This window comes from Abramis brama, assembly GCF_963993115.1.
Source record: "Abramis brama genome assembly, chromosome: 10".
NCBI classification, from domain to species: domain Eukaryota; kingdom Metazoa; phylum Chordata; class Actinopteri; order Cypriniformes; family Leuciscidae; genus Abramis; species Abramis brama.
The window spans coordinates 10,862,399-10,888,099 of record NC_139972.1 but is presented as its reverse complement, the minus strand read 5'-3'; the positions used below and the strand labels follow the sequence as shown (position 1 = coordinate 10,888,099).

The following is a 25,701-nucleotide window of genomic DNA, read 5'->3' as shown; positions in this document are numbered from 1 at the left end:
CTGATTCCACATTGAAGCTGAAGGCAGCAGTCTCTGTCTGAACTGGCACAATCTCAGCCTTGAATAATCAATCTCTTAATAAACTAAAAACGGTGGTATATCTCAGTGAATTATGGGTAGTCTATGGACACCTCAGTGCAGTTTACAGAGGTGCATTGCTGGCTAAGAGTTTGATAGATGGAGGGTGAAAAGCTCGAGAAAGGAATAATCCATATCCTTCCTGATGTTGATGCTTCAGCACAGCTCTTCACCTCAGAGAGCTGAAATGTTGCTCAAATAAAGCTAATTTAATCAAGTAATACATGTGCCCATATTACCTAACGATTCATAATCAGGCTTAGCTAAAAACGGAAAACTTTTTGTGTTCTGGACGTTTCTGAAAACTATTTCATTATCATATCCGTGTAAACTACAAAAACGTGAATTTGTGAAAACGCTGACGACATGCGCATGCGTATCACGTGTTCAGTCTATAGGCACGTAGTGTTTCTTTACGAAGTGCATCCTCATATAAAAAACTACTAAAATGGTACCGCTCACATAAATATGCATGTGGATATTGCACACACACAAAAATCCTCTCCTGACGTAAATGTAACTCCCTTCGAATGAATGCAGCCTCCTCATCTATAAAGGATCCTGTATAAAAGGACATGCCATTTTTGTCACTTGGACGATGTCTGCATGATGAAAATGTGCGCAATGAATGAATACTGCACTGCAAAAAAAATATTTTCTTCAATTAAGTGCATGTTTTCTTATTTTGCTAATTATCTGCCAATGGGATAAGAAAAATAATCTTGTTTCCGTTTGCATTAAGATTATTTTTCTTACCCCACTGGCAGATAAATTTTGTTTATTTTTTGTAAAATGCACTTAATTTTGATTTATCCCCCACAGGAAACAAGACTAAATATCACTTTTATTATATAGAAAATGCATCTTGATTTAAGAATTTTTAGATATTTGTACTTGAAATTAGACCAAAAAAAATGTAAGAAAAGCATTTTTGCAGCGTGAATGAATGAATGATTGAAGTATTTAAACATCAATACGGTTTAAAAAGGGGGATCAGACTGAAAGAAACTCTGGGTTTACTGAAGAAAACCTGCTCCCGACCAGGTTAAGTTCAGAGTAAATCACCATGGTAACTGACCTCTAAGTATAAGTTACCTCTCTTTCAGAAACGGGCTTGACTTACCCTGCTTTCTCGGGTTTGAGATTCCTCCCATTCTGAAACGGAAAACCCAGAGTTTCCCTCATTTCAGGGCGAACATACTCAGAGTTTTCATTAAACCTCCTTTCATAAAAGGCCTCATGACACATAATGTGTTTCATTACATTAGAACTTATTAAACTTGGGAGCTGGTTAATGTGAAGCTGTGATCTCTCACGCTCATGCTGAAAGGCTTGTTTCATTCCTGTCAATAGTCTGGCAGAAACAGAAGTGCTGAAAAGCCTCTTCTTTCATTCCAGTAGTTCCCTAGTTTCATTACGGTGATGTCTGTAGATCTTCTGTAAATTGGCACATTATATTAAGCACAATGCACTGTGTCAACAGGCTGAGACAAACAGGATCATGACTTGTGAAACGAAATCTATTTCTGTCTCTTAAAACACTATAATGGACAAACACATTACTTAAAATCACACATAATCAGAGATGTTGTCAGAGCAATCATTTTATTTTTGCCATCATACAGAGACTCAACGTTTATGTTGCAGAGAAATCTATAGATCTGTCTAAACAAAGTCAATAACTCAAATTGAGAGAATCGTTTCAAACTGACATACTCTTTTGTTCATGTCTTTATGAGGTGGCGTACAATCAGAAAAATAAAAATACATAAATGTAAGATTAAAGTGATTCAATAAATTTGCTGCTCCCCAACGAAACAGAAAAAATATCTCTACACATCTTGTGGCATTTTTCAGAAACTCTAGTTTATTTTAGCTAACTACGCACAACTACTTCATCTAAATCTCACATTATTTACACTGGATCTGAAGAAAACGTGTTTACTGTGCCACAGAACAATGCTTATGATAAAATACTTGCATGTATTTTATATTACTTATAAATACTCATATTTAAATTCTTGCACTTAATGCTGTAAGATGCAATTTGCTCATGTTTACATTTCATTTAAATTAGTTTTAATGACTTTAACTTGTTCAAGTCTCTGAAGTCAACATGAAATTTCAATCGCCTTTCTTTCCTAGTGTGACGTATATCTGAGTGAAACGGCTTCTCGAACAAGAACAAATGTAGGGCGGGACTTGACTGTCCATTGGGAATTGATTGGATGGTTGGGGTTTGCAATAGAGGTTATGCGTGTGACGTCACCGTCGGCCAGAGTGACTGGGGTTACACACACTGAGTGGCAGAAAGACTGAGCGGCAGCATTGGTTTTCAGCGTGAATGCAGCGAAAAACACACAAAACAAAAAGCGGAAAGAGCTTTATGATTGACTGTACAACTACATTTGACAAGAAATCTGAGGTTTATTTTTACAGAAAGTTACAGAAAAGAGAAGTAAATGGATCCGGCAATTCATAGAAACAACTGGACTTCAGGCAGCGAAAGGTGGATTTGCAGTTATCATTCTGTGTCAAAATGCTGAATTTAGGGGTAAAATCATACCCTATACTATATATTGTATTGTTATATAATGTATTGACAACTCATCAATTAAATATTTACCATCGTGTATTCTGCATAATTGGATGTTTTTAAATAAACACTAACAAAAAACTATACAATTTTTAAGGCTGGACAATATGATGATATATATAACATTGATATAAGTGATCACATGGATTTAGACCTACCTATATTGTATTTATATAAAGCGTTCACAGGCTAATTTGCTTTATGAATTTCCCCGGCATCGAAATCGAACAATATAAATGTCAGGAAACACGATTCCTGACTGCATGTCAAAATCCACGGATCACTGGATCTTTGTTAAGTTGTAAGGAACACTATATCAAGTCCAACCTTTAGTTTAAACTGACAATCGTTTGTTTTAATCACGTTTTCGCAGTTTCCCCTATTAAATCCAGTCACGCAGCAGCTCTTCTGCCACTCAGTCCGGCTAAGGAGGCGTGTTCCAGTGACGTCAAAGCATACCCTCTATTGGTCGATCTCATGTGAGTGACAGGTTGCCCCGCCCTCACGCATAATCAGAGAAGAGATGTCACTACAATAGGGAGGGGAAGTTACTTACAAAATTATAACACGACATGAATATAAAGTGATAGTTCAACCAAAAATTAAAATTCTGTCATCATTTACTCACCCTCAAGTTGTTCCAACCCTGTATGAATGTCTTTCTTCTGCTGAACACAAAAGAAGATATTTTGAAGAATATGGGTAACTAAGCAGTTGATGAGCCCCAATGACTTCCATAGTATGGAAAAAAATATATACAATACCATCAAATGTTTAGTCATAATAAATGATTTTCACTTTTGGGTGAACTATCCCTTAAACTAAAATAATGATGTGCACAAATAAATAATTAATAATAAATACTGCAATATTCCATAAATATAAGAATTGTACATTTTGATTTCATGGTGACTAATGCTACTTACTTTATATTCATCAGTTTTGTTTTTCTGCATGTTGTTTTGCACTATTCTACATTATGCCTTGTTTAAATTGTATGCAAAAACACTGTAATTACTTCGGCAATACAAATGCACAATATTATTCGTGTCTATAAAGCACTACAAACTAACTAACTGGATGGATGAATTTTGCTCACTGTGAAACTTGCTTTGTGGAAAATGCTTTTTCATATGATTTGCTACAGAGTTTGAATGTCTAAACCTCTCTCCACACTGAGTGCAGTGGTACGGCTTCTCTCCGGTGTGAAGCCGCTCGTGTGATTTCAGGTGTGCAGACAGAGAGAAACTCTTGTCACAGTATGAACACTTGAAAGGTCTTTCTCCAGTATGAATCCTCTGGTGGCGTTTCAGTTGGCCAGGCGTAACGAAACTCTTCCCACACTCACAACACACTTGATCTCTCACACCGGTGTGTATTTTCTCGTGCAGTTTACAACTTTCCTGCAGTGAAAAACTCTTGCCACAGAAGGAACACACATAAGGCCTCTCATTCGTATGGACTTTCAGGTGGTTTTTCAGATTTGACGATGAATTAAAATCTTTACCACAATGCTCACAGTTAAATGGCATTTGTCCAGAGTGAAGGTGCAGATGATTTTTGAGACCGGTTGCATCTTTGAAGCTCTTCTCACACTGAGTGCAGTGGTACGGCTTCTCTCCGGTGTGAACCCGCTCGTGGGATTTCAGGTTTCCAGATTGAGTGAAACTCTTGTCACAATATGAGCACTTGTAAGGTCTTTCTCCAGTATGAATAATTTGGTGTTGTTTCAACTGGCCAACTGTAGTAAAGCTCTTCCCACACTCCAAACACACATGATCTCTCACTTCATTGTGTATTTTCTGGTGCTGTTTACAACTGTCCAGCCGTGAAAAACTCTTCCCACAAACGGCACACAAGTGAGGCCTCTCGTCTGAATGAATTTTTAGGTGTTTGTTGAGATGTGACAATGAGCTAAAATCTTTACCACACTGATCACAGTCGAAGGGCTTTTTCCCAGAGTGAACGGACAGATGATTCCTGAGAGATGATTTACGTCTGAAGCTCTTTCCACATCTAGAGCAGGTGTGCAGCTTTTTCAAGTTACAATGTTCCCCCTCCGCTTCATTCAGTTCTTGTCTTTGCTCTTTCACTTCCATCCAATCTAAAATAAACATATTAAGTTTAAGTGAACCCTGATTTAACAGCAGAAATCAACAGAGATCAGATATCTGTCTGTGTGTATCAAGTATCAGATCTTTGATGTGTCAATGCAATTAAATCATGAATGACAATTGCTATACAATGATATGATCATTCAGATGCATTTTCTGTAGGGATGCACCAATATGAAAAATGTAGCCGATACCGATAATTCTTTATATATGAAGGCCGATACCAGATATGTTGGCCGATAATTCTAAGTCTTTATATAATTTTTGAGAGCCTGATTTAAAAAGTATTACCATGAAATCCATGTCCCAAGCACACAATTATAATGTTTTCATTATAATTTTATGTAGCCTATATGACAGACTTGCGCTGCACATGTTGCATTAACTGTATTTTTTCTTTTCACAGTGATTCCAATCATATTTCAAGCAATTCAAAACCATCATGGCGAACATTGCACATCTGAAGTGTCTCATCTGAAGGAAATGATCCATTATTTATCGGCTTTAATATATACATAACCGATAACATTAAAAATCAACATATTTCTGTCGAAACCTATATGGTGGCTGATATATCGAACATCCCTAATGTATCATTTACCATTCATATACTGCTTATTTCACTGACACAACATCTGTTTTGTTACCTTCAAGCATGGACACCAACCTGTTTGTTCCTCGGTATCTTCATGATCGATTCTGGATGGTTCTGGATCACTCGTGTCCTCAATCTCTACTTCAACAAACGCCATCTTTAACAGTCACACCAAACTAAGCTATAACATCTGGAGTTTTCCTTCTCTTTGCAGGATGATGGGAATATTCCCAGTTTTTATTGGTGATGTGTTGGGAGGGGCACCAGATCTGACAAATAAAAAAATAAAAAAAAATAATAATAATAGAGTTTTAGAGTTATATATTAGTCGCATATAAAACAGCTCTATAGGAAGGTTGCTTATGTAACCAGGGCTTTTATAAGCATGAAACGGCACATGTTATTCAATTAATAATTAGAAACCTAACAACAGAGTTACATTTACATTACATTGCATTAAGCAGACGCATTTTCCCAAAACGACAATAGACGAACATAAGAAATTCGTCACAAAACCAAAAGTAATCTAGTGTACAATGACTTGTGAACTCAGAAAGCTTGACTAAGAAACAAGTTACAGGTGAAATGCAAATAAAATTATATTTTTTATAGAGAATGTCTATTTATATAGATTGAATGGAAGCTAATCAAGATTAATGACTACATCTAATTCTACATTTAATTTACAGTACAAACAATGTACATTAACGCAACACAAACATTAATTCTCACATTAGAAAAGAAAGTGTTTAACATTAAACCATAAAATAAAATCTTCTTTATCACACAGAAATATACACTCACTAGTCTCTGAAGAACTCTCTGCCAACACATTACACTCTAATTATTAATAAACCAGAGCACATAATGCGTTTCATACTTCTACACTCGCACCATCTCTAGAGTTTCTCTCTGCGCATGCGCATCCTCTTGTTCTTCTGGATTTGTATGGCAAACTCGAAAACACTTTAGTGCATTGCTGCCACCTACTGGAAATATTTATTCTGCCAATGCCACCAAAATGAAGAGATTTGTGGAAGGTCAGTTTTGTCTATCTGAAAGCTATTGTATCACACTGAGCTTTTAAGATGCAGATTTCAGTAGTAGTTAAAAGTTAACGTGGAAAAGTTAATGCTGCAGTGCACAGAAAAACAATATGCACATTTGCATGCACTTTTATTTTTGTAGCAATGTGTATCATGTAAAAAGAAAATTCACATGTGCAGGTCAATTTTTACACATTTCTTTCATGTAAAGTGTATAGTGAACAGACAATTGCCATAAAATTACATCCAGGCAAGCTCCAATATATATGCTTCTATACATGGTTGATTGGTAAAATTGTGATCCCTATTTCATTATAGGGCAGGTCATTTGCCAATTTAGCAGAATTAAAAAGATATTTACACACACACACACACACATATTTTCTTTAACTACTTGTGAAATACAAACACTTAAAGATATAATATAATCCATATGTATTACAATCACATTGTGTTGTATTATCCTGGTATTAAAGAGCACAGTTGAGTTTGACATCTCACTTGGACTTTGCAGTGATGCATGTAAACACATGGGGCAGAGGTGCTCTTTATTTGTCTCACTTGAACACAATATTCCCCAAAATTAAACAAAAAAAAAAAAAAAAAAAAAAATGGAACAGCCTTTAGAAATTACTCAAAAAATATCCCAGAGGATGACTCAGCTAATGCCAAATTAGGTACATTTATTAACGCTCTTAAACATGTTTAATCTGATCTAAATTCTCCTCTGCTCTTTATGATCCTGATAGATGAACCTGTACCAACCCCAAACGCAGGATATAAGGGTTCAGTGAAAGTGGTCTGGACTCTGTGAAGGAGAGTCATTGTGTCAGAGACGCTGTAGAAGGACAGAGTTCCTGCTCTGTGATCCAGATACACTCCTATTCTAGAGGAGCAGACAGCAGGGATTGGGACATGCTTATTATAATGTCTGACATAATAATTCTGGTCACAGTGGGTCAGTCTCCAAGACTTGTTATTAAACCCCAGTCTGCAGTCATTACTTTGTCCTTTACGACTTATTCCTATGTAGGAAACTGCTACAGACCAGTCGTACCCACTGCACTCGACCTCCCAGTAACAGCGACTGTACAAACCCTCTCGACACAAGACATTATAATACCAATCAAATCGCTCAGAGTGATCAGGATATTGCTGAGCTTTAACTGAATGTGATGCTTTTCTGTTCTCTTCTGACAGGATGAGTTTTTTGTGTGCTGTGTTTGGATCCAGTTGCAGTTTAACGAAATCTGATGAAGATGGAGGGACAAATAGATATTCAAATAAAGTACTGCCATACATACTTTCCCCCCACAATTTCACATTTTAATAGATACTGATAATGATAAGTAGATTAATTATTTAATATTTTTCAACAGTTAATAGAAACAGTTAATGACTTTAATTCAGCAATTGTGAGACAACAATGTATAAAAATAAAACTCAACTTACACTGCAAAAATCCATTAAGAGTTTCAGGTTCTGGAGACTCAGAGACATGGACATTTGACACTAAAGGGGTAAAAAACATAATTGAATGCTTAATTTTTATATGAAATCTATTCCATTTTGATAAATTTTTTATTCATTTTGATAAAAACAAAACAAATACCTTCTCTGTATATTCTGGCTGTTTGCTGTTGACAGACGTCCTCCAAAACCTCCTTAAACGCTGAGATTGAAATGTCTTTAAAAGACAGATGAGTGTGTTGAGTGAAGCTGGGAACGTCTTCAAATGTGGGTAAAACACACACAGATTGACAGCTCTGAAATGAGAATATTAAAAATATTTAAGACTTAATTTTTTAACCAGAACAGATCTTTTCCAGAACATAAAACAAGCACGGCACAATAGTGTTTAATTTTATAGATAATTCTCAACATTTTTGCGTAATTACCTTCAGACACTGGATCTGATCATCAGTAATCAGAAGTTTGTCAATCTCTGCTTGTGTTTTTCTGAGTTCTGTCAGCTCTTGATCCAGATGTTTGTGAAGTTCCTCTGCTCGATCTATCTCAGTCTTCTCCTGAGCTCTGATCTGCTCTTTAATCTCAGAGCGTTTCTTCTCAAGAGAGCAGATGAGCTCAGTGAAGACCTTCTCAATGTCCTCCATGCTCTCTAGCGCTGAACTCTGTTAGACAGGAACAACAGCCTAAATACTGTATTTATAAGACCAAATTTTGCATGCACACAATGGATCTCTCTCTTTTTATATACACACATATATATTTCTTTCTTTCTTTTTATTTATTTTCCCTTCATATTGCATGCTTTTACAAGCACTGTAAACATCACTGTCATCTTCTGATACTCACTTTAAAAGACTTCACAGCTTCACTGAGTTCCTGCTGACCTCTCTCTCGCTCCTGGATCAGCTTTTGACACGACACCTTTATCTCCTTTAACTCTTTCTGAGGATGTTAACATACAAAAATCTATATTAAAAAATAAAAGTAGAAATATACACCTTGCCAATCTCGTCTTATAATTATTAAATATCAAATTAAAACATTCAGTTATAGTGAGGTAATGAGGAGATAAGTACTATTATCCCCAATAATTTAAGTTAGTATTTAAAAACAGATAAATAAATCATTTTGATTATTATTCTCAACTCAAAAAAAAAAAAAAAATTATAACTACCTGAAATTATAAGCATTCATTACCTTTTTACTAGTCCATTCTGAATCCACAGACACCATGTTGTGGTTTTTATGACCGTCAACCGTACACAAGTAACAAATGTAGTGACGATCATCCTGACAGTAAATCTCCAGAAGTTTCCCGTGACTGAGACAGATGTTCTCCTGAATGTGTCTGGAAGCTTCAACTAGTTTGTGCTTCATAAACGCAGGAGATTGATAGTGAAGCTGCAGGTGAGTTTGACAGAAGGAGGCCAAGCACTGCAGACAGGACTTTACTGCTCTGTTCTTCTCTGTAGTGCAAACATCACACTCCACAGCAGCCGTTTGTAGGGACGTCTTCTGCAGCGTCTCCATCATCTCAGCTATCAGAGTGTTCTTCTTCAGTAGAGGTCTCTGACTGAAGCTCTCTCTGCATTGGGGACAGCGGTACGGCGGCCCCTGCTCCTTCTGGCCCCAGCAGTCAGTAATACAGCTCATACAGTAACTGTGTCCACAGGGAATCGTCACCGGCTCCTTCAGAGGATCCAAACAGACTGGACAGCTGAACTGATCCACATACGGACTCGCTGCAGATTCAGACATTTCTTTGCAGACAGTCTGTCCTCAAATAGAAACGGCTCTGCCAGAAGTAAATCATTAAATAAAGTACATAAATCCACTTTAAAGATCTACAAAATGCTTACAGTTTTGTGAATTAATTCATAAGAATCCTAAACTCTTCATCCATAACCAGAAGAATAAACATAAATCATCCAGATTAACATGAAATTATCATCAAACTCATACAGTAATAATTGAATTCCCTTTTTTCAATCCAAGCAAGAAGACAATTATAATTAAGGATTTTTGACGTTCTTACCTGATTTGACAGAATAACAAGTCAAATATTCCCTCCTTTAGCTTTAAACAAACTGGAAGAGTGTGGATCCTGAAGCAGAGGCTTGTGTAGCAGGGAAATAGGTTTCGTTTCTCTCGAATCCACAAACTTCCTGGTTTTCAGTGTGCAGATGTGTGTGTGCATGAGAGAGAGAGAGAGAGAGAGAGAGAGAGAGAGAGAGAGAGAGAGAGAGAGAGAGAGAGAGAGAATAAACATAGTATTTATGTGAAGCCATGACTTTGCCGTTTTAATGCTCTACTGGGCAAATCCTACCGTATTTCGTATGGAGCTCATAAAATATGGAGCTCATAATATGACAAAACGATTTGAATTTGAATTGTGTAAATTTGAATTATTTGCAAGTGTAATCTAACAAAATTGAATTTTAGGTGGTAGTTTAAATAGTTCTGAATTTGATTTTTTTTTTAAACGAATATTGAACATTTGAAATTTAACAAATTGAAATGTTTTTATGGCTGAATTTTATAGACATGTATTTTCAAACAGCTAGTTTTTTGTTCTGAATTCGTATACTGCAAATATTCAGTTTAAAAAAATACAGATTCAAGTTCCCTTTCGTAAGGAACTCCCGCTGCATCGATACTCGATACTTTGGGGAATGCCCTCGGCATGACGCGTCTGAAGTCTGTAATGGAACTATTCCAATCTTGATTGGTGCTCGTCACTCGTGACGTTGCATGTGACGGTGATCCGGAAGCTATAAAAGGGCAACGGAACATAGCCGTATCAGCTTTCTGTCTTCAGCAAGCGTTCTGTGTGACTGTATTGTCTTATTTGGTGTTGTTTGTCTATCTCAATATATATATGGCGAATATAGAGAAACGACTCAGGCGGTGTGCGTCCCCTTGCTCGCGCTATTTGAGCGAGGGTGACACGCACTCGTTTTGTGTTGTTTGTCTGGGAGTGGAGCATGCACGGGCAGTGCTCGAGGGCGCTGTCTGTGCAAACTGTTTTCAGCTATCTATGAGAGAGCTCCGCTCCCGTTTGAGCTTGTTCGATCAATCAGATCAGGCTCGCGTTTCCAGTGCATCAGGCCCCGCGTCTGTTGAGGCAGCGCGCCGCTTGTATGCATGGGATTCGCACGTGGAGCTGGCAGATAACACTGAGACGGTTGCAACCCTTTCTCAGTGTTTATTAACCAGCTCCACTGGTCTCGCGCACGGTTCGGGAGCCCGCGCTGCGGCTTCTTCCGACCGTGTTAAAGACACAGCGTTTGATTTATCTGGCTCCGAGGGGTTAGATATTATCAACACTGAATCACATAAATATGGGGATTCGCCACCCCATATTCCCGTTATTGAGGAATTGCTGGAGGTTGTGACCAGGGCAGTGGTTAAATTAAATGTTGAATGGCCATATAATAAGCAGGAGGCGACTAAGAAAAATAAAATGGATGAGCGCTTCCTGCAGACCCAGTCACAATCTTTGTGTCAGAGCCTTCCCTTTTTCACTGATCTTCATACTGAGGTATCGAGATCGTGGGAAAATCCATGTTCATCTCAATTATTTTCCCCCCATGTATATATTTACTCATCTATTAGGGAATCTAATGAGAATGGTTATGGGGTGATGCCTCGGGTTGAGGAATATTTTGCGAAATATTTTCTCCCCGACGTTGCGTCACCCCTGATAGCTCAGACACTTCCCTCCAAATCTCGTACATCGAATTTGTTAGGGAAAGCTTATATGGCGGTGGGTCGAGCCGGTGCATGCCTACACACGATGGGGTTATTACAGGCATACCAGGCTGACCTCCTCAAAGAGGTGGATGATAACTGGGAGGTTTCACTCAACGGTATTACTGAATTTCGTAGAGTAGCTGACTTATCTCTCCGTATTATTAAGGAGACGGCTCGTGCTATTGGCCGTTCTATGACAGCAATAGTCGTCACAGAGAGACATTTATGGCTTAATCGCTTGGGGATCGAGGAGAAAGACAGGGCTTTCCTTCTCGATGCCCCCCTTTCACCTTCTGGCCTCTTTGGCGACGCGGCGAGAACCGTTGTCGAAAGGTTTCAGGAGGCAGAGCGACAATCAGCTATCCCCAGTTGTCAATCTAGGTCTCATGGGGTTGCTGCCAGGGGGCAGCCTCAGGGGACAGCCGCCAGTTCAACATATTTTGAGAAGGTTTCCTCTCGTGCCCCCCCGTATAAGGCTTGGGGCCAGAAGAGACATTCTCGTATGAAGCCCTCTATATCGAGGACAGGTCTGAGGACTGTCTCTCGGGCTAAGATGGCTTCAACTAAGAGGTCTTGTCGTAACACGCAGACCCTTATGGCCGTTCCCCCAGGAGAGCGAGTACAGGAGTCTCGCCCCCTTATACAGCCCTTAGGAAATCGATGTTTACTTCCCGCCGCCGATGGCGCTTCGGGACACATCGGCTTCCAGCGAACACAAATCGCAGTATCTGCCCGGAAACGTTGCGGCCCTGTCGAGTTCTCCGCCTCTCAGGAGGTCTGTAGAGAGCATATTTCGGTTAGTTCCTGCCAGTTAGCTGCTTCAGGTCACCGAAACCAATTGAACATTTTTAGCCAAGGCCAGTCTCGAGGGACTGGTCCCCGTAATAGCATATTTAGACACCCCGAGGGGTCTTCAAAATATAGCCTGGAGGGTCCTGCTTACAGCGGAGCTAATATAAAAATATTATCTACTAAGGGTGGTTCACATGTCTGCCAGCCCCGAGCAGGGTTGGTTCTTGGAACAGGAAGTCAAGTCTCTCTTAACAAAGGAAACCTCAAGGTGGGCTCTTCCTCGGTTTCGGGAGCCCGGGTTCTACAGCCGGTACTTCATAGTTCCTGTGAGGGAAGGGGAGTAAGGCCTTGTTTCGGATCTCAGGGTAATGGATCAACCTCCGAGGGGGTTCAGATTCAAGATTCCGACTGTCAGTCAGACCAGCTCCGAGGACTGGTCTGTCGTGATAGATCCACAAGGCCCTTAACTCCTCATTCCCTTCTAACCCCATCACGGGAAGTTTCCGAGATCTGCTTTTGGGGGAAAAGCACATCAGTTCCGGATTCTTCCATTCGGCCTAGTATTGTATCCCCGCACCTCCTCGGAATGCATGGTCACTGTCCTAGCTCCATGGAGTCTTCAGGGCATCCTCATTCCTGTCCATTGACTACTAGAGCAGACGGTTCAACACCGAGGTGTTGTTCCGAGTCTCGTGAGGTGCTAGGGAATATGGCTCAGAGTCTAGGAAAAATCACCAGTGCCTCTTCAGAGAAACCGATTCCTGGGGGCGGTGTAGGTTATAGTCATGATGCAGGCACAATTGTCTCCAGCTCAGACACTCATCTTCCTTACCATAGTCATGAATATCAAGCTAGGCCAGGCCACCACTACGTGACCTTATTAAAGAGTGGACTCGCTGGCAGCAGTGTTCAACATACTATTCTTTGGCCTGCTGTACATGGGGGCCCTGTAGTAGTGGCTCAGGACCAATGGGTTTTCCCCGAGAGGGAACCCACTCCGCATGACCAGAGTTACGCGCACATGCCCTCGTTTTCTGATCATGGGGAGGAAGTTATGGTTCCTGCTCCTAGTACCTGTGTTGGAAACACAGGGTCTGAGGAAACTTCAGAGAGACCATTAGGTTCTATTTTTGACAGACACTATGTCGATGGTCTCTCTGATCAAAGAGGAGGCAGTCATCCTGTTGAGGCAGGGGCTGCAGCCCGGGGATTTCGAACTCCACCCCAAGTTGGCTTTAGCCGGGATGGAGGTCGGTTTGTCAGAGGTGCTCCTGTTTCCCCTTTATGTGGACGGCCACCTTCTGCGCCACCTCTCCCATGCTCTTCCAGCTCTGCTGGGTTTGGATATCATGATACAGACATGGTTGAGGCCATGTCTGTGTATACTTTCCCCGATTGTTCTGCCCCCGGGGGTTCTAGAGTACAAGAGGGTTCAGCAGTACGGGATCAGCTTACTCTTAGTGGCCCTGTACTGACAGGCCCAAATATGGCTTCCAAACATCTGGGCCCTTCTGGCAGGCCTTCCGCGGTGAATCCGGATCAGGATGGTCCTCCCTCTTCAGCCCAAGGTCATGATATTTCACCCTTGGCGGTAGCCCAGGAAGCTACTGGATTGGCCCCTGAGGGGGACCAATTCATAAATTCTGGTCTCTCAACCGAGGTTGTTGAGACCATTGTAAACTCTAGAGCCCCCTCCACGAGGAAACTTTATGCATTTAAATGGAAAATTTTTATTTTATGGTGCAGAGAACATCAGTTGGACCCAGTTAACTGCCCAGTGGCTTCAGTACTGGAGTTCCTCCAGAATCGTTTCTCTGACGGGCTCTCCCCGTCCACGCTTAAGGTCTATGTGGCGGCTATATCAGCCTTCCACACGCCTTTAGGGGTGGGCACGCTGGGGACACACCCACTCATAATTCGTTTCCTTCGTGGAGCCAGGAGGATGAGGCCTGCTATCCAGCCTAGGGTCCCCACGTGGGACCTGGCAGTGGTCCTCGAAGGTTTATCCCTGGCACCCTTCGAACCCCTGGATAAGGTGTCTGAGAAATTTTTATCCTTTAAGGTAGCCTTCCTGCTCGCTATTACTTCCCTGAAACGAGTTGGCGACCTGCAGGCGCTATCTGTGGCTCCCTCTTGCCTCGAGTTCTCTCCTGGCAGAGTGAGAGCCATTCTCCACCCTAGACCTGGCTACGTGCCTAAGGTGCCCACAAATGTGGCACGGTCTATAATCCTTCCGGCCTTTCATCCTCCACCGCATGTGTCGGCTGATCAAGCTAAGTTACACTTGTTATGCCCGGTCCGAGCTCTTGAGGCCTATGTACATAGGACCTCGGGCTGGAGGAAGTCGGACCAGCTGTTTGTGTGTTTTGGGTTATCCAAGAAGGGCTCCCCGGTCTCCAAGCAGACTATTAGCAAGTGGATAGTAGAGGCTATTTCTTCAGCTTACGAGGTGCGCAATCTGCCTTCACCTCTCCTGATAAAAGCTCACTCAACCAGAGGAGTGGCATCCTCTAGAGCCTTGCTAGCAGGGGTTTCTCTTCAAGAGGTCTGTGATGCCGCTGGCTGGGCCTCCCCACACACCTTCATCAAACATTACAGTCTGGATCTGTCCTCTACACCAGGTTCACAAGTTCTCATGTCTTGAGTGTGCCAGATTGCTTCACACCAGGGCAGGGTCTCTCAGTGTGGCGGCGTGGGTATTCGTTCCCCAAAGTATCGAGTATCGATGCAGCGGGAGTTCCCTTTACGAAAGGGAACGTCTCGGGTTACGTATGTAACCCTCGTTCCCTGAGTAGGGAACGAGACGCTGCATCTCTCGGCCACACTTTTCGTGCTCCTGAGAACGACTTGCTTCGACCCTTTAAAAGCTGATACGGCTATGTTCCGTTGCCCTTTTATAGCTTCCGGATCACCGTCACATGCAACGTCACGAGTGACGAGCACCAATCAAGATTGGAATAGTTCCATTACAGACTTCAGACGCGTCATGCCGAGGGCATTCCCCAAAGTATCGAGTATCGATGCAGCGTCTCGTTCCCTACTCAGGGAACGAGGGTTACATACGTAACCCGAGACGTTTTCAAGATGAAGAAATTCGGAACTTCAAATTCAGTTTTCTAAAATTCAAGTTCAAAAATTCAAGTTCAAAAATTCAAGTTCAAAAATTCAGATCTTACAGAAAGTAGGTCACAGGTCATCCACAGGGAAGAGTAAAGGATATCAGATAAGTCGAACAGAGCATTTTGGCTGCACTGCAGTAGTTTTCTGCCGCAAACGCGGTGGTGGTTCAAGATAATCCGTGTATCTTTCGTTTAGTCGTTTTTTTATTTAATATTAAGAGTAGAAAAATGAGAAAACAGCTTGAGTATTAGATTTCTAATATAATAGCCTAATAGTCCGCTGCAGCAGTTGCACGGAGCTTACAAAACGCGTGTATTGCAACTAGGCTACATTTAATTTTCTCATCAAACAGCTAGACTAACGAATGGCTCGGTACAACAGAAGAGCCTAGAAGGGCTTTTTCTCGGTGTAGACCAGCAGTTGGTCTGAATTTGCTATAACCTATAGCCTATTTTCTGGACTGCATAGGCTGTCACGTTTTATCATGAAACACGCTGTGATTTATTCCAAAGTGACTCAGGCATATATAATGCAACGTTATAACGTTAAATAATCTAAATGTTGACTTTCAAAAGTAGGCGCGCCAAGAAGGCTATTCTCTGTATTTTGGTTCATTTTTGGTGAGCGCCAGAAAGATAAAGAGACCGAGACGCGCTAAAGCAGCTCATCATGTTGTTTTATTTATTTTTCAATGACATTATATTTTGTAGTCATTTTGAATGTACACAAATAAAAATATACATTTTACTGTTTCGAATGATGTCATATTATCTGTATGACTATAAATAACAGAGTATTAAGTTATTTACCAGCAGTGGAACAAATCCAAGAGATGGCGCTCGCGCATCGCGCTCTCACACAACATAGTATAGGAGATCAGTTCTGCCGTTGCTTCATATCGCAGACTGCTCATTATCAAAATGAAACACAATCAACCAAACATATAAAAAGTTATTCTGCCTAATTTAATTGGTCTGCTGTACAATATAAAGGGCAAGCTGTGCCGCACACAGTCCTACTTGTTATTCCAAACATTTCCCTTGCTGTGAAGACGCTGATTTGGCCTATATGCCTACGTGTATTTTGGGACTCGACTGAAGTATGACGCCTTTTTATTTGTATTATAATATAATATATTAAAATACAAAATCTTCTGAGTTTTATGATGTAGGCCTTGTGTGTTAAAATGTATTATAATTTACATCTCAAAAGGATGCGCTTTGTGCATTCTCTGACATTATATTTATTTAATTAATTAATATTGAGTATCAATTGATGTTAAACAAAACGGTGTGTTGTTTTCTCTGGCAACTAAACTTCCAAAAAAAAAAAAAAAAACTTCCAAAGAAAAGCCATTGTGCGTTCTCTCCGCGCTCCGCAGCTTTTACACACAGTTTTGAGAACGGCCAGCTAAAAAAAATAGGCCAAAGAAGTAGACTAACGGCTAGTGTCCGGGAAATGCGAGGTACGTTCATATTTATAAATAAACATAACTGAATTTGTCTACACCTAAATACATTTCCTAATAATAACAGTGATTAAGCCCAAATGTGGGTGCATGGGGGTAATGAACACAATATTCATTAGTTGTTTTTTTTTTTTTTTTTTTTTTTGCCAAAATGGTCTTCACTCTATGCATTTTGTAATAATACAGCAACATTTTTTTAACTGACCGTATTTGCCAGAAAATAAGTCGCATGCACATGAGTGCAAGTCACACCGGATCATGTTGAGAGAGAAACGCGTCATAAAAAAAAAATACAAAAAAACATTTTAATATTTGCCTATTCAGCAATAGTGTAAAAGACCTGTAAATAAAATACAACATTTACATGATAAACACTGTTAACATGTAGGCTATGTGTTGCCTATTTTACTTTCCCTTACTGTATATCAAATGAATGCAGAAAACAACAAGAATGAAAAATGAGTAGCCATGTATAATAAAATAATATAGGCTACATAGACTATAAAAATAGCCTATACTGTGCCCTTTATTACAAACAACATTTAGCCTATTTTAAACGCCAAGCCTAAACAAATTTATTTTAATCGAAACGGTCGCGCATCTCTCATTCAGTCAAAAGTTTTCATATTTGCAATGTAACATGTGGATGCTAACTATAAAGAAGGCGTCATACTTCAGTCAAGTCCAGGCTAAATCAGCATCTTCACAGCAAGGTAAATGTTTGGAATAACAAGTAGGACTGTGTGCGGCACAGCTTGCCCTTCCTATATTGTACAACAGACCAATTAAATTAGGCAAAATAACTTTTTATATGTTTGGTTGACTGTGTTTCATTTTGATAATGAGCAGTCTGCGATATGAAGCAACGGCAGAACTGATCTCCTATACTATGTTGTGTGAGAGCGCGATGCGCGAGCGCCATCTCTTGGATTTGTTCCACTGCTGGTAAATAACTTAATACTCTGTTATTTATAGTCATACAGATAATATGACATCATTCGAAACAGTAAAATGTATATTTTTATTTGTGTACATTCAAAATGACTACAAAATATCATGTCATTGAAAAATAAATAAAACAACATGATGAGCTGCTTTAGCGCGTCTCGGTCTCTTTATCTTTCTGGCGCTCACCAAAAATGAACCAAAATACAGAGAATAGCCTTCTTGGCGCGCCTACTTTTGAAAGTCAACATTTAGATTATTTAACGTTATAACGTTGCATTATATCAGAGCCATAGAGAGAGAGAGTTGCGACAACGGAAGTTCAAAATGCTTAGTTGTCACGTGATTCGCGTAGACCTCAGATAGTTCCAGGAAGTGCTTCGGAATCAACTAGCATGCTTTAAAACACAAGTTTATTTGATTCAGATGTACTGATAATATACAATCTTATTCTTTAAACGTCTTACCTTTTAAAAGTGCATCACAAACGGTCTGTTCTACCGCGCTGTTGTTACTTCCGGGAACTATTGAGAGGCTCTACGAGCCGCCATTGCTGTAAAAAAAGCGTTCCATTGTTGTCAATGGAGTTGTCGCAACTCTCTCTCTATATGGCTCTGCATTATATATGCCTGAGTCACTTTGGAATAAATCACAGCGTGTTTCATGATAAAACGTGACAGCCTATGCAGTCCAGAAAATAGGCTATAGGTTATAGCAAATTCAGACCAACTGCTGGTCTACACAGAGAAAAAGCCCTTTCTAGGCTCTTCTGTTGTACCGAGCCATTCGTTAGTCTAGCTGTTTGATGAGAAAATTAAATGTAGGCTCCGTGCAACTGCTGCAGCGGACTATTAGGCAATTAGAAATCTAATACTCAAGCTGTTTTCTCATTTTTCTACTCTTAATATTAAATAAAAAAATGACTGAACGAAAGATACACGGATTATCTTGAACCACCACCGCGTTTGCGGCAGAAAACTACTGCAGTGCAGCCAAAATGCTCTGTTCGACTTATCTGAGATCCTTTACTCTTCCCTGTGGATGACCTGTGACCTACTTTCTGTAAGATCTGAATTTTTGAACTTGAATTTTTGAACTTGAATTTTTGAACTTGAATTTTAGAAAACTGAATTTGAAGTTCCGAATTTCTTCATCTTGAAAACTTGAATCTGTATTTTTTTAAACTGAATATTTGCAGTATACGAATTCAGAACAAAAAAAACTAGCTGTTTGAAAATACATGTCTATAAAATTCAGCCATAAAAACATTTCAATTTGTTAAATTTCAAATGTTCAATATTTGTTTAAAAAAAATCAAATTCAGAACTATTTAAACTACCACCTAAAATTCAATTTAGTTAGATTACACTTGCAAATAATTCAAATTTACACAATTCAAATTCAAATCGTTTTGTCATATTATGAGCTCCATAGTTTTAACTGCTTCTAACACACTTCCAGCAATGTGTGTGTAAAATAATAAAATCATTAATGAGTTCATGCTTGTTGTACAATGTCATTGGCATCAAAGCTTTAACATGTGATGCTTCGTGATTGTAAGTACAGCAGGTTTTTATTCAGATGTTGTGGAGAAAAACAACAATCACACACAATCTCACACAGATCATGAATTCTGGAGAGAAAATATTTCCTAAAACAAACTCTTTCCATCAAATGATCTCTAACTGCACAATACATTATTAATTATACATTAAACCAAAGAAAAACAAATATAAAGATGAAACTTTTAAAGAAACATTGCTATGAAAGATACAGATCATTTTAAAAATTAGTCTTTAAAAGCTTTCTGCCGTTTCTCAGCTTTTTGTCAACACCGAAATCAAAAATCAAACATAAATATAGCTGACGGTTACAAACGTTTAAGCACATGCGTAAAAAGGTATTTTTTATTTAGCAAGCCTGTAACCACCTAGATCATAGACGGAAAATACCATTTACATATGAAGTAGTTTATCGCATCCACTACTGGGATAATGACAGAGTGAAAAGCTTTTGAGCTAAACTGATCACAGCTGACATTTAATTTCTGATGAATATGTAAAATATGTCTGATATCATTTTTGATGATTTAATGTAAAATACTAAATCTATGCGTTTTGACAATTTAGTTAAATAATTGAATAATGACAGAAAAAAAAAAATGAAAATCTGAGTCAAATAAATGCATCTGAATGACAGATCTCTAATGATGCACAAGCCTGTATATTTAGCTGAAGGAGTGTCATAACAGTAATATAATCACAGATGCTTAAGACAATGTTTTCTAAAACAGCAACATTTCCACTTTGAAATTAATCAAAAGATCAGTGTTATTAACACCAAAGAACAATTTCGTTAAATGTTCTCTTTATTTTATCATAATTGCAGATTACATTATTACTTAGATACATCAATCCAAGAACAACAAATATAAAGATTTTTTTTTTTTTTAAGAAACATTGCTATGCATTGATGGAAGATGATATTTGAAAAACTCAATGTCTTTAAAAGCCATTTCTCAGCTTTTTGCCAACAACATCAGATAGTTATAAAACAGTGAAAATCAATCAAAATCAGGCCTCATTCTGAAGTCAACTCAGTTATTCATATTGTAAAAAAGAAAAAGAAAATTGTTAATAAAGAAAGGTGGTCTTATTAGCAGCAGCACAACAGAACAAAACAACAGCTGCATTTAAAACATGTAATATAACATATTACATGTGACATGTAAAACATTATCAACACCGTCCTGTAAACAGTTTACTAGGTTCCACAGCCGAATATGTTCCAAACTAACCTAGAAACCTTGTGGCTCAATGATGAACTGCATCATGAATTCAAACATGGACTATTATCCATTATCCAAAATTAGAGAATACACAAAATCAAAATCATTGCAAAATCTGGTTTTGTAACATCTGATAATGAACTGTTTACTATATCCAACTTGAGAATGTCTTAAATGGGTGTTGTATATTCTTTGATGGTGTTTAAGAAATGTGTCTTTTGTTTATTAAACTACAAGTTACATTTTAATTTCAACATATGTTCCAGAAGTTTAGCAAATGAATCTGAAACTCGATCAATTATATTTATTTCTGGTCTCTCTGAACTCTCTTCTGCTCTATGATCCTGACAGAAGAACCTGTACCAACCCCAAACGCAGGGTATAAGGGTTCAGTGAAAGTGGTCTGGACTCTGTGAAGGAGAGTCATTGTGTCAGAGACGCTGTAGAAGGACAGAGTTCCTGCTCTGTGATCCAGATACACTCCTATTCTAGAGGAGCAGACAGCAGGGATTGAGACTTGGGCTTTATCATGTATGAAATAGACATTCTGGTGATACCGGGACAATCTCCAGGATTCTTTGTTGCAGCCAAGTCTACTGTCATCACTGCTTTTACGATCGATTCCTTTGTAACAAACTGCTATAGCGCAGTCGTTCCCACTGCACTCGACCTCCCAGTAACAGCGACCGCACAAACCCTCTCGACACAGGACATTAGGAAACCTATCAAATCGCTCTGGGTGATCAGGATACTGCTGGACTACATTTGTGCTTAAAATATTTTTATTTCCATCTGACAGGACAAGGTGGTTTTTCGCAGTGTTTGGATCCAGGTGCAGCTGACAGAAATCTGATTAAAATAAATGGACAAACATTAAAATAATGTATAATAAAGTAAAAACTAAAGTTTAAATAATATACACACACACAAACATATAACACGAACGCCAGTGAAGATTCCTCAATCGGCCACCAAAGGTCTCACTGGCCTGAGTTTTAACCCTGGACTACATTTCCCAAGAATCCACATAGCCTACATGGACTGACTGCATCCACACCTGTTCCCCATTACCCAGACTATTTAAGCTATGTGTGTTTATTCACTCTTTGTGAAGTCTCGTTTGCACCAGCTGCAATTCTGAGCATTACAATTCCTGTGTTGTTCTGCACGTGTTTGGCCCTGACCTGTTTGAATTACGATTGTAATCTTTGCTGCCTGCCTTTCTACCGTTTGTTTGCCTGGATTATTCCCATTGTTGTTTGCTGCCTTGTCCTGATCTTCAGCCTGGTTATGACCTCGCTGACTGTCCTGCCTTTGATGTATCTTGACCCACGACTGTTTGCTGTATTTTAATAAACTGCATATGGATCCCACTCAACCTGAGTCGTTGTTACTATATATATATATATATATATATATTATATTTCAAACTGTCACATTCTAGAGGATAAAATGTAGTGGGATGTGTTTGTGTTCTAGAAACATTTGAGAAAATGCATCTCAACTCACATTGCAAACAATCACTTCGAGTGTTTGGTTCTGGAGACTGTGCAACATGGACATTTGACACTGAAAAGGCAAAAACAAAGAAAATGTATTGGTTACTTATAAATACAATTTTAAATACCATGCACAAACACACATGTTTGTTTCACTATATTAGTGAGGGCATTGCATAGATGATGTCCACTGATTTTATATCAGGTTTATATCAGATTAATAAAAACATATAAATAGATACAAAAATGGGACCTTCTCGTGATATTCTGGCTGTTTGCTGTTTATAGACGTCCTCCAAAACCTCCTTAAACGCTGAGACTGAAATGTCTTTAAAAGACAGATGAGTGTGTTGAGTGATGGGAACATCTTCAAATGTGGGTAAAACACACACAGACTGACAGCTCTGAAATGAGACAAATACAGCACTGCTTGTTATGTAAAAGACTATTTAAAAATGTGAAACGGTAAGAATAGAAACATTATGGTATACTGATTAAAGGACTTTTATTACCTTCAGAAAATTGACCTGATCATCATTAATCAGAAGTTTCTCAATCTCTGCTTGTGTTTTTCTGAGTTCTGTCAGCTCTTGATCCAGATGTTTGTGAAGTTCCTCTGCTCGATCTATCTCAGTCTTCTCCTGAGCTCTGATCTGCTCTTTAATCTCAGAGCGTTTCTTCTCAAGAGAGCAGATGAGCTCAGTGAAGACCTTCTCAATGTCCTCCATGGTCTCTAGCGCTGAACTCTGTCAGAGACACAAAGATCTGATCATGGAGAACATTGTTGTGACTCAAAACAATGCATGTAGAAAGTAAATGAGTGGCAGTCAAGCTCCAAAATTGACAGAAGTCTCAATAAAAACACTGTGAATTTCATGTCACAATTCTTATAACAGTTTTTTAACCATTTTTTTTTTAACTCAAAATCCATCGGTCATCATGTACTTTTATTGAATTTTTCAAATCTACTTTTTTGTGTGTCAAACAAACTTTAAAACTAAAGAACACATAAAGAAACATACTTTAAGAAGCTTCACAGCTTCACTGAGTTCCTGCTGACCTCTCTCTCGCTCCTGGATCAGCTTCTGACACGACACCTTTATCTCCTTTAACTCTTCCTGAGGATGTTCACATACAAAGGAGGAAGTAGGTTAGTTATAGTAAGTTACTATGTCAGTCATTCAAATGAGTAATTTAAAAAGAAAAAATTACAACTACCTAAACTGATAAGCATTCATTACCTTTTTACTAGTCCATTCTGAAGCCACAGAAACCACACTGTGTCCTTTATGATTATCAGTACACAAACAACAAATGCATTGACGATCATCCTGACAATAAATCTCCAGTAGTTTCCCATGACTGAGACAGATGTTCTCCTGAATGTTTCTGGAAGCTTCGACTAGTTTGTGCTTCATAAACGCAGGAGATTGATAGTGAAGCTGCAGGTGAGTTTGACAGAAGGAGGCCAAGCACTGCAGACAGGACTTTACAGCTCTGTTCTTCTCTGTAGTGCAAACATCACACTCCACAGCAGCCGTTTGTAGGGACGTCTTCTGCAGCGTCTCCATCATCTCAGCTATCAGAGTGTTCTTCTTCAGTAGAGGTCTCTGACTGAAGCTCTCTCTGCATTGGGGACAGCGGTACGGCGGCCCCTGCTCCTTCTGGCCCCAGCAGTCAGTAATACAGCTCATACAGTAACTGTGTCCACAGGGAATCGTCACCGGCTCCTTCAGAGGATCCAAACAGACTGGACAGCTGAACTGATCCACATACGGACTCGCTGCAGATTCAGACATTTCTTTGCAGACAGTCTGTCCTCAAATAGAAACTGCTCTGCCAGAAGTAAATCCACTTGTAAATCATTAATGAAAGAGCATGTGTAAAAATCTAAAAAATGCTTACACACTCAAAAAAATAACTCTTTGAATGAACATAAAAAAATCATGGAAATGATTTCCACATGATTAACTTGCTTTATTTCAGCATTATGCAATTCTGTTATTCCAATTTAATGTACTTACGTTGGGTCAACTTAATTTATTAAGGTTGATTCAACTTATTTACTATGGTTGGACACAGCTTAATTTAATAGTGTCAGCCCAACTAATTTACTTAATTTGCATTCAACTTATGTGTTTGTTATTTTCATTCACCCATTCATATTTTATTTATTTTAGAGACACATAATTAAATGAATAGACTATAGCTAGCTATTTGCTAGCAGTAGCACGTATTAGCATTTTAAATGCTATGATTTACATGCTCCTTCAACCAAAGCAGTTAAAAGTAACCAAATCAGTCCACAGCCAAACAAAATGTTCCACACTTCTCCACAATGGTAACCCATTGTATTTTAAATGGTTCTAATAAGTCCAACGTAATTGAACATTAAACACAATTACACACTATCAAGTCTTCCCCTTTTCTCATTTTCTCAAAAAAACATAAAATAACACTTAATTTTAACATTTATTCTCTCTTAATTCAACCATATGCAAAGCATGCTGGGAACTAACAAGCACTGCCCAGTTTCAGTTAATGCAACACAAATCATTCATGTAATCCAACACAAATGGATTAAGTAAACTTAAATTTTACATATTAAGCAGATTGAACACAATCAAATTAAGTTAGGGCAAAATGGCAGATGGCGTCGCACTATACTGCCACCCTCTGGATGTAAGAATTTTTTTGCTTAACATAAATGGTTTGCGTTTAGACAACACGTTAGGATTTTGTACTGTTAAGTTGAGACATAATTACGTGGACCTTAATAGAACAAAACATTTCAAGTCAACAAACACAATTATTATAAGTAAACTAAATATAAATATATTATGTAAAGTATACAACCTTCCTAGTTCATTTTTTTGAGTGCAGTTTTGTGAATTAATATAATAAGAATCCTAAACTCTTCATCCATAACCAGAAGAATAAACAAAAATCATCCAGATTAACATGGAATTATTATCAAACTCATACAGTAATAATTGAATTCCCTTTTTTCAATGCAAGAAGACATAAAATAATTAGTTAAGGATTTTTGATGTTCTTACCTGATTTGAAAGAATAACAAGTCAAATATTCCCTCCTTTACAGCTTTAACCAAACTGGAAGAGTGTGGATCCTGAAGCAGAGGCTCGTGTAGCAGGGAAATAGGTTTCATTTCTCTTGAATCCACAAACTTCCTGGTTTTCAGTGTGCAGGTGTGTGTATGAGAGAGAGAGAGAGAGAGAGAGAGAGAGAGAGAGAGAATAAACATAGTGTTTATGTGAAGCCATGACTTTGCAGTTTTAATGCTCTACTCTTTGTACTTTGCTTAAAATCCTACCGCATTTCTTTACACCAGTAATCAGTAGTTTAATGGTTTGTAATAATGCAGAAAATGTGTTTCTTTGTTTGAACTGCTTCTAATACACTTTCAGCAATCTGTG

The 25,701-nt window shown here is 38.8% G+C and overlaps 3 protein-coding genes across 7 annotated transcripts; all 3 read right to left on the bottom strand.

Annotated features, from left to right (window-relative positions):
• Positions 1-1,664: 1,664 nt before the first annotated feature.
• On the bottom strand, positions 1,665-6,323 carry LOC311091139 (uncharacterized protein). 3 transcript variants are annotated; one of them, XM_084126925.1, is made up of 5 exons: positions 6,188-6,323; positions 5,456-5,652; positions 3,774-4,778; positions 3,303-3,339; positions 2,486-3,203 (listed from the first exon to the last, which is right to left on the bottom strand). In XM_084126925.1, the coding sequence occupies exons 2-4, from the start codon at positions 5,538-5,540 to the stop codon at positions 3,305-3,307; spliced, it is 1,125 nt and encodes a 374-aa protein (XP_083983051.1). In that variant the 5' UTR covers positions 5,541-5,652; positions 6,188-6,323; the 3' UTR covers positions 2,486-3,203; positions 3,303-3,304. The 3 variants fall into 3 exon arrangements, with proteins under 3 accessions (XP_083983050.1, XP_083983051.1, XP_083983049.1); XM_084126924.1 differs by having other exon boundaries at positions 1,665-3,339; XM_084126923.1 differs by lacking the exons at positions 2,486-3,203; positions 3,303-3,339 and having other exon boundaries at positions 3,586-4,778.
• A 219-nt stretch (positions 6,324-6,542) lies between these two features.
• Positions 6,543-10,046, bottom strand: LOC311090599 (E3 ubiquitin/ISG15 ligase TRIM25-like). Its single transcript, XM_084125981.1, has 7 exons — positions 9,935-10,046; positions 9,097-9,694; positions 8,746-8,841; positions 8,328-8,561; positions 8,042-8,195; positions 7,882-7,941; positions 6,543-7,679 (listed from the first exon to the last, which is right to left on the bottom strand). The coding sequence occupies exons 2-7, from the start codon at positions 9,655-9,657 to the stop codon at positions 7,135-7,137; spliced, it is 1,650 nt and encodes a 549-aa protein (XP_083982107.1). The 5' UTR covers positions 9,658-9,694; positions 9,935-10,046; the 3' UTR covers positions 6,543-7,134.
• A 9,483-nt stretch (positions 10,047-19,529) lies between these two features.
• On the bottom strand, positions 19,530-25,455 carry LOC311090601 (E3 ubiquitin/ISG15 ligase TRIM25-like). 3 transcript variants are annotated; one of them, XM_084125983.1, is made up of 7 exons: positions 25,324-25,455; positions 23,506-24,118; positions 23,287-23,382; positions 22,777-23,010; positions 22,518-22,668; positions 22,275-22,334; positions 19,530-21,614 (listed from the first exon to the last, which is right to left on the bottom strand). In XM_084125983.1, exons 2-7 carry the CDS (start codon positions 24,061-24,063, stop codon positions 21,070-21,072), a joined length of 1,644 nt encoding a protein of 547 aa, XP_083982109.1. In that variant the 5' UTR covers positions 24,064-24,118; positions 25,324-25,455; the 3' UTR covers positions 19,530-21,069. The 3 variants fall into 3 exon arrangements, with proteins under 3 accessions (XP_083982109.1, XP_083982110.1, XP_083982111.1); XM_084125984.1 differs by having other exon boundaries at positions 23,506-24,100; XM_084125985.1 differs by having other exon boundaries at positions 23,506-24,095.
• Positions 25,456-25,701: the final 246 nt, after the last annotated feature.

Excerpts from the sequence above, each read along its gene's own strand:
- LOC311090599 (XM_084125981.1), bottom strand. The coding sequence starts at position 9,657 with ATGTCTGAATCTGCAGCGAGTCCGTATGTGGATCAGTTCAGCTGTCCA. Across the intron at positions 8,842-9,096 it reads CAGAATGGACTAGTAAAAAG|AAAGAGTTAAAGGAGATAAA; the intron begins GTAATGAATGCT and ends TAACATCCTCAG. Across the intron at positions 8,196-8,327 it reads ATCAGATCCAGTGTCTGAAG|AGCTGTCAATCTGTGTGTGT; the intron begins GTAATTACGCAA and ends TTCTCATTTCAG.
- LOC311090601 (XM_084125983.1), bottom strand. The coding sequence starts at position 24,063 with ATGTCTGAATCTGCAGCGAGTCCGTATGTGGATCAGTTCAGCTGTCCA. Across the intron at positions 23,383-23,505 it reads CAGAATGGACTAGTAAAAAG|GAAGAGTTAAAGGAGATAAA; the intron begins GTAATGAATGCT and ends GAACATCCTCAG. Across the intron at positions 22,335-22,517 it reads AGCCAGAATATCACGAGAAG|TGTCAAATGTCCATGTTGCA; the intron begins GTCCCATTTTTG and ends TTGCCTTTTCAG.
- LOC311091139 (XM_084126923.1), bottom strand. The coding sequence starts at position 5,540 with ATGGCGTTTGTTGAAGTAGAGATTGAGGACACGAGTGATCCAGAACCA. Across the intron at positions 4,779-5,455 it reads AGATACCGAGGAACAAACAG|ATTGGATGGAAGTGAAAGAG; the intron begins GTTGGTGTCCAT and ends TGTTTATTTTAG.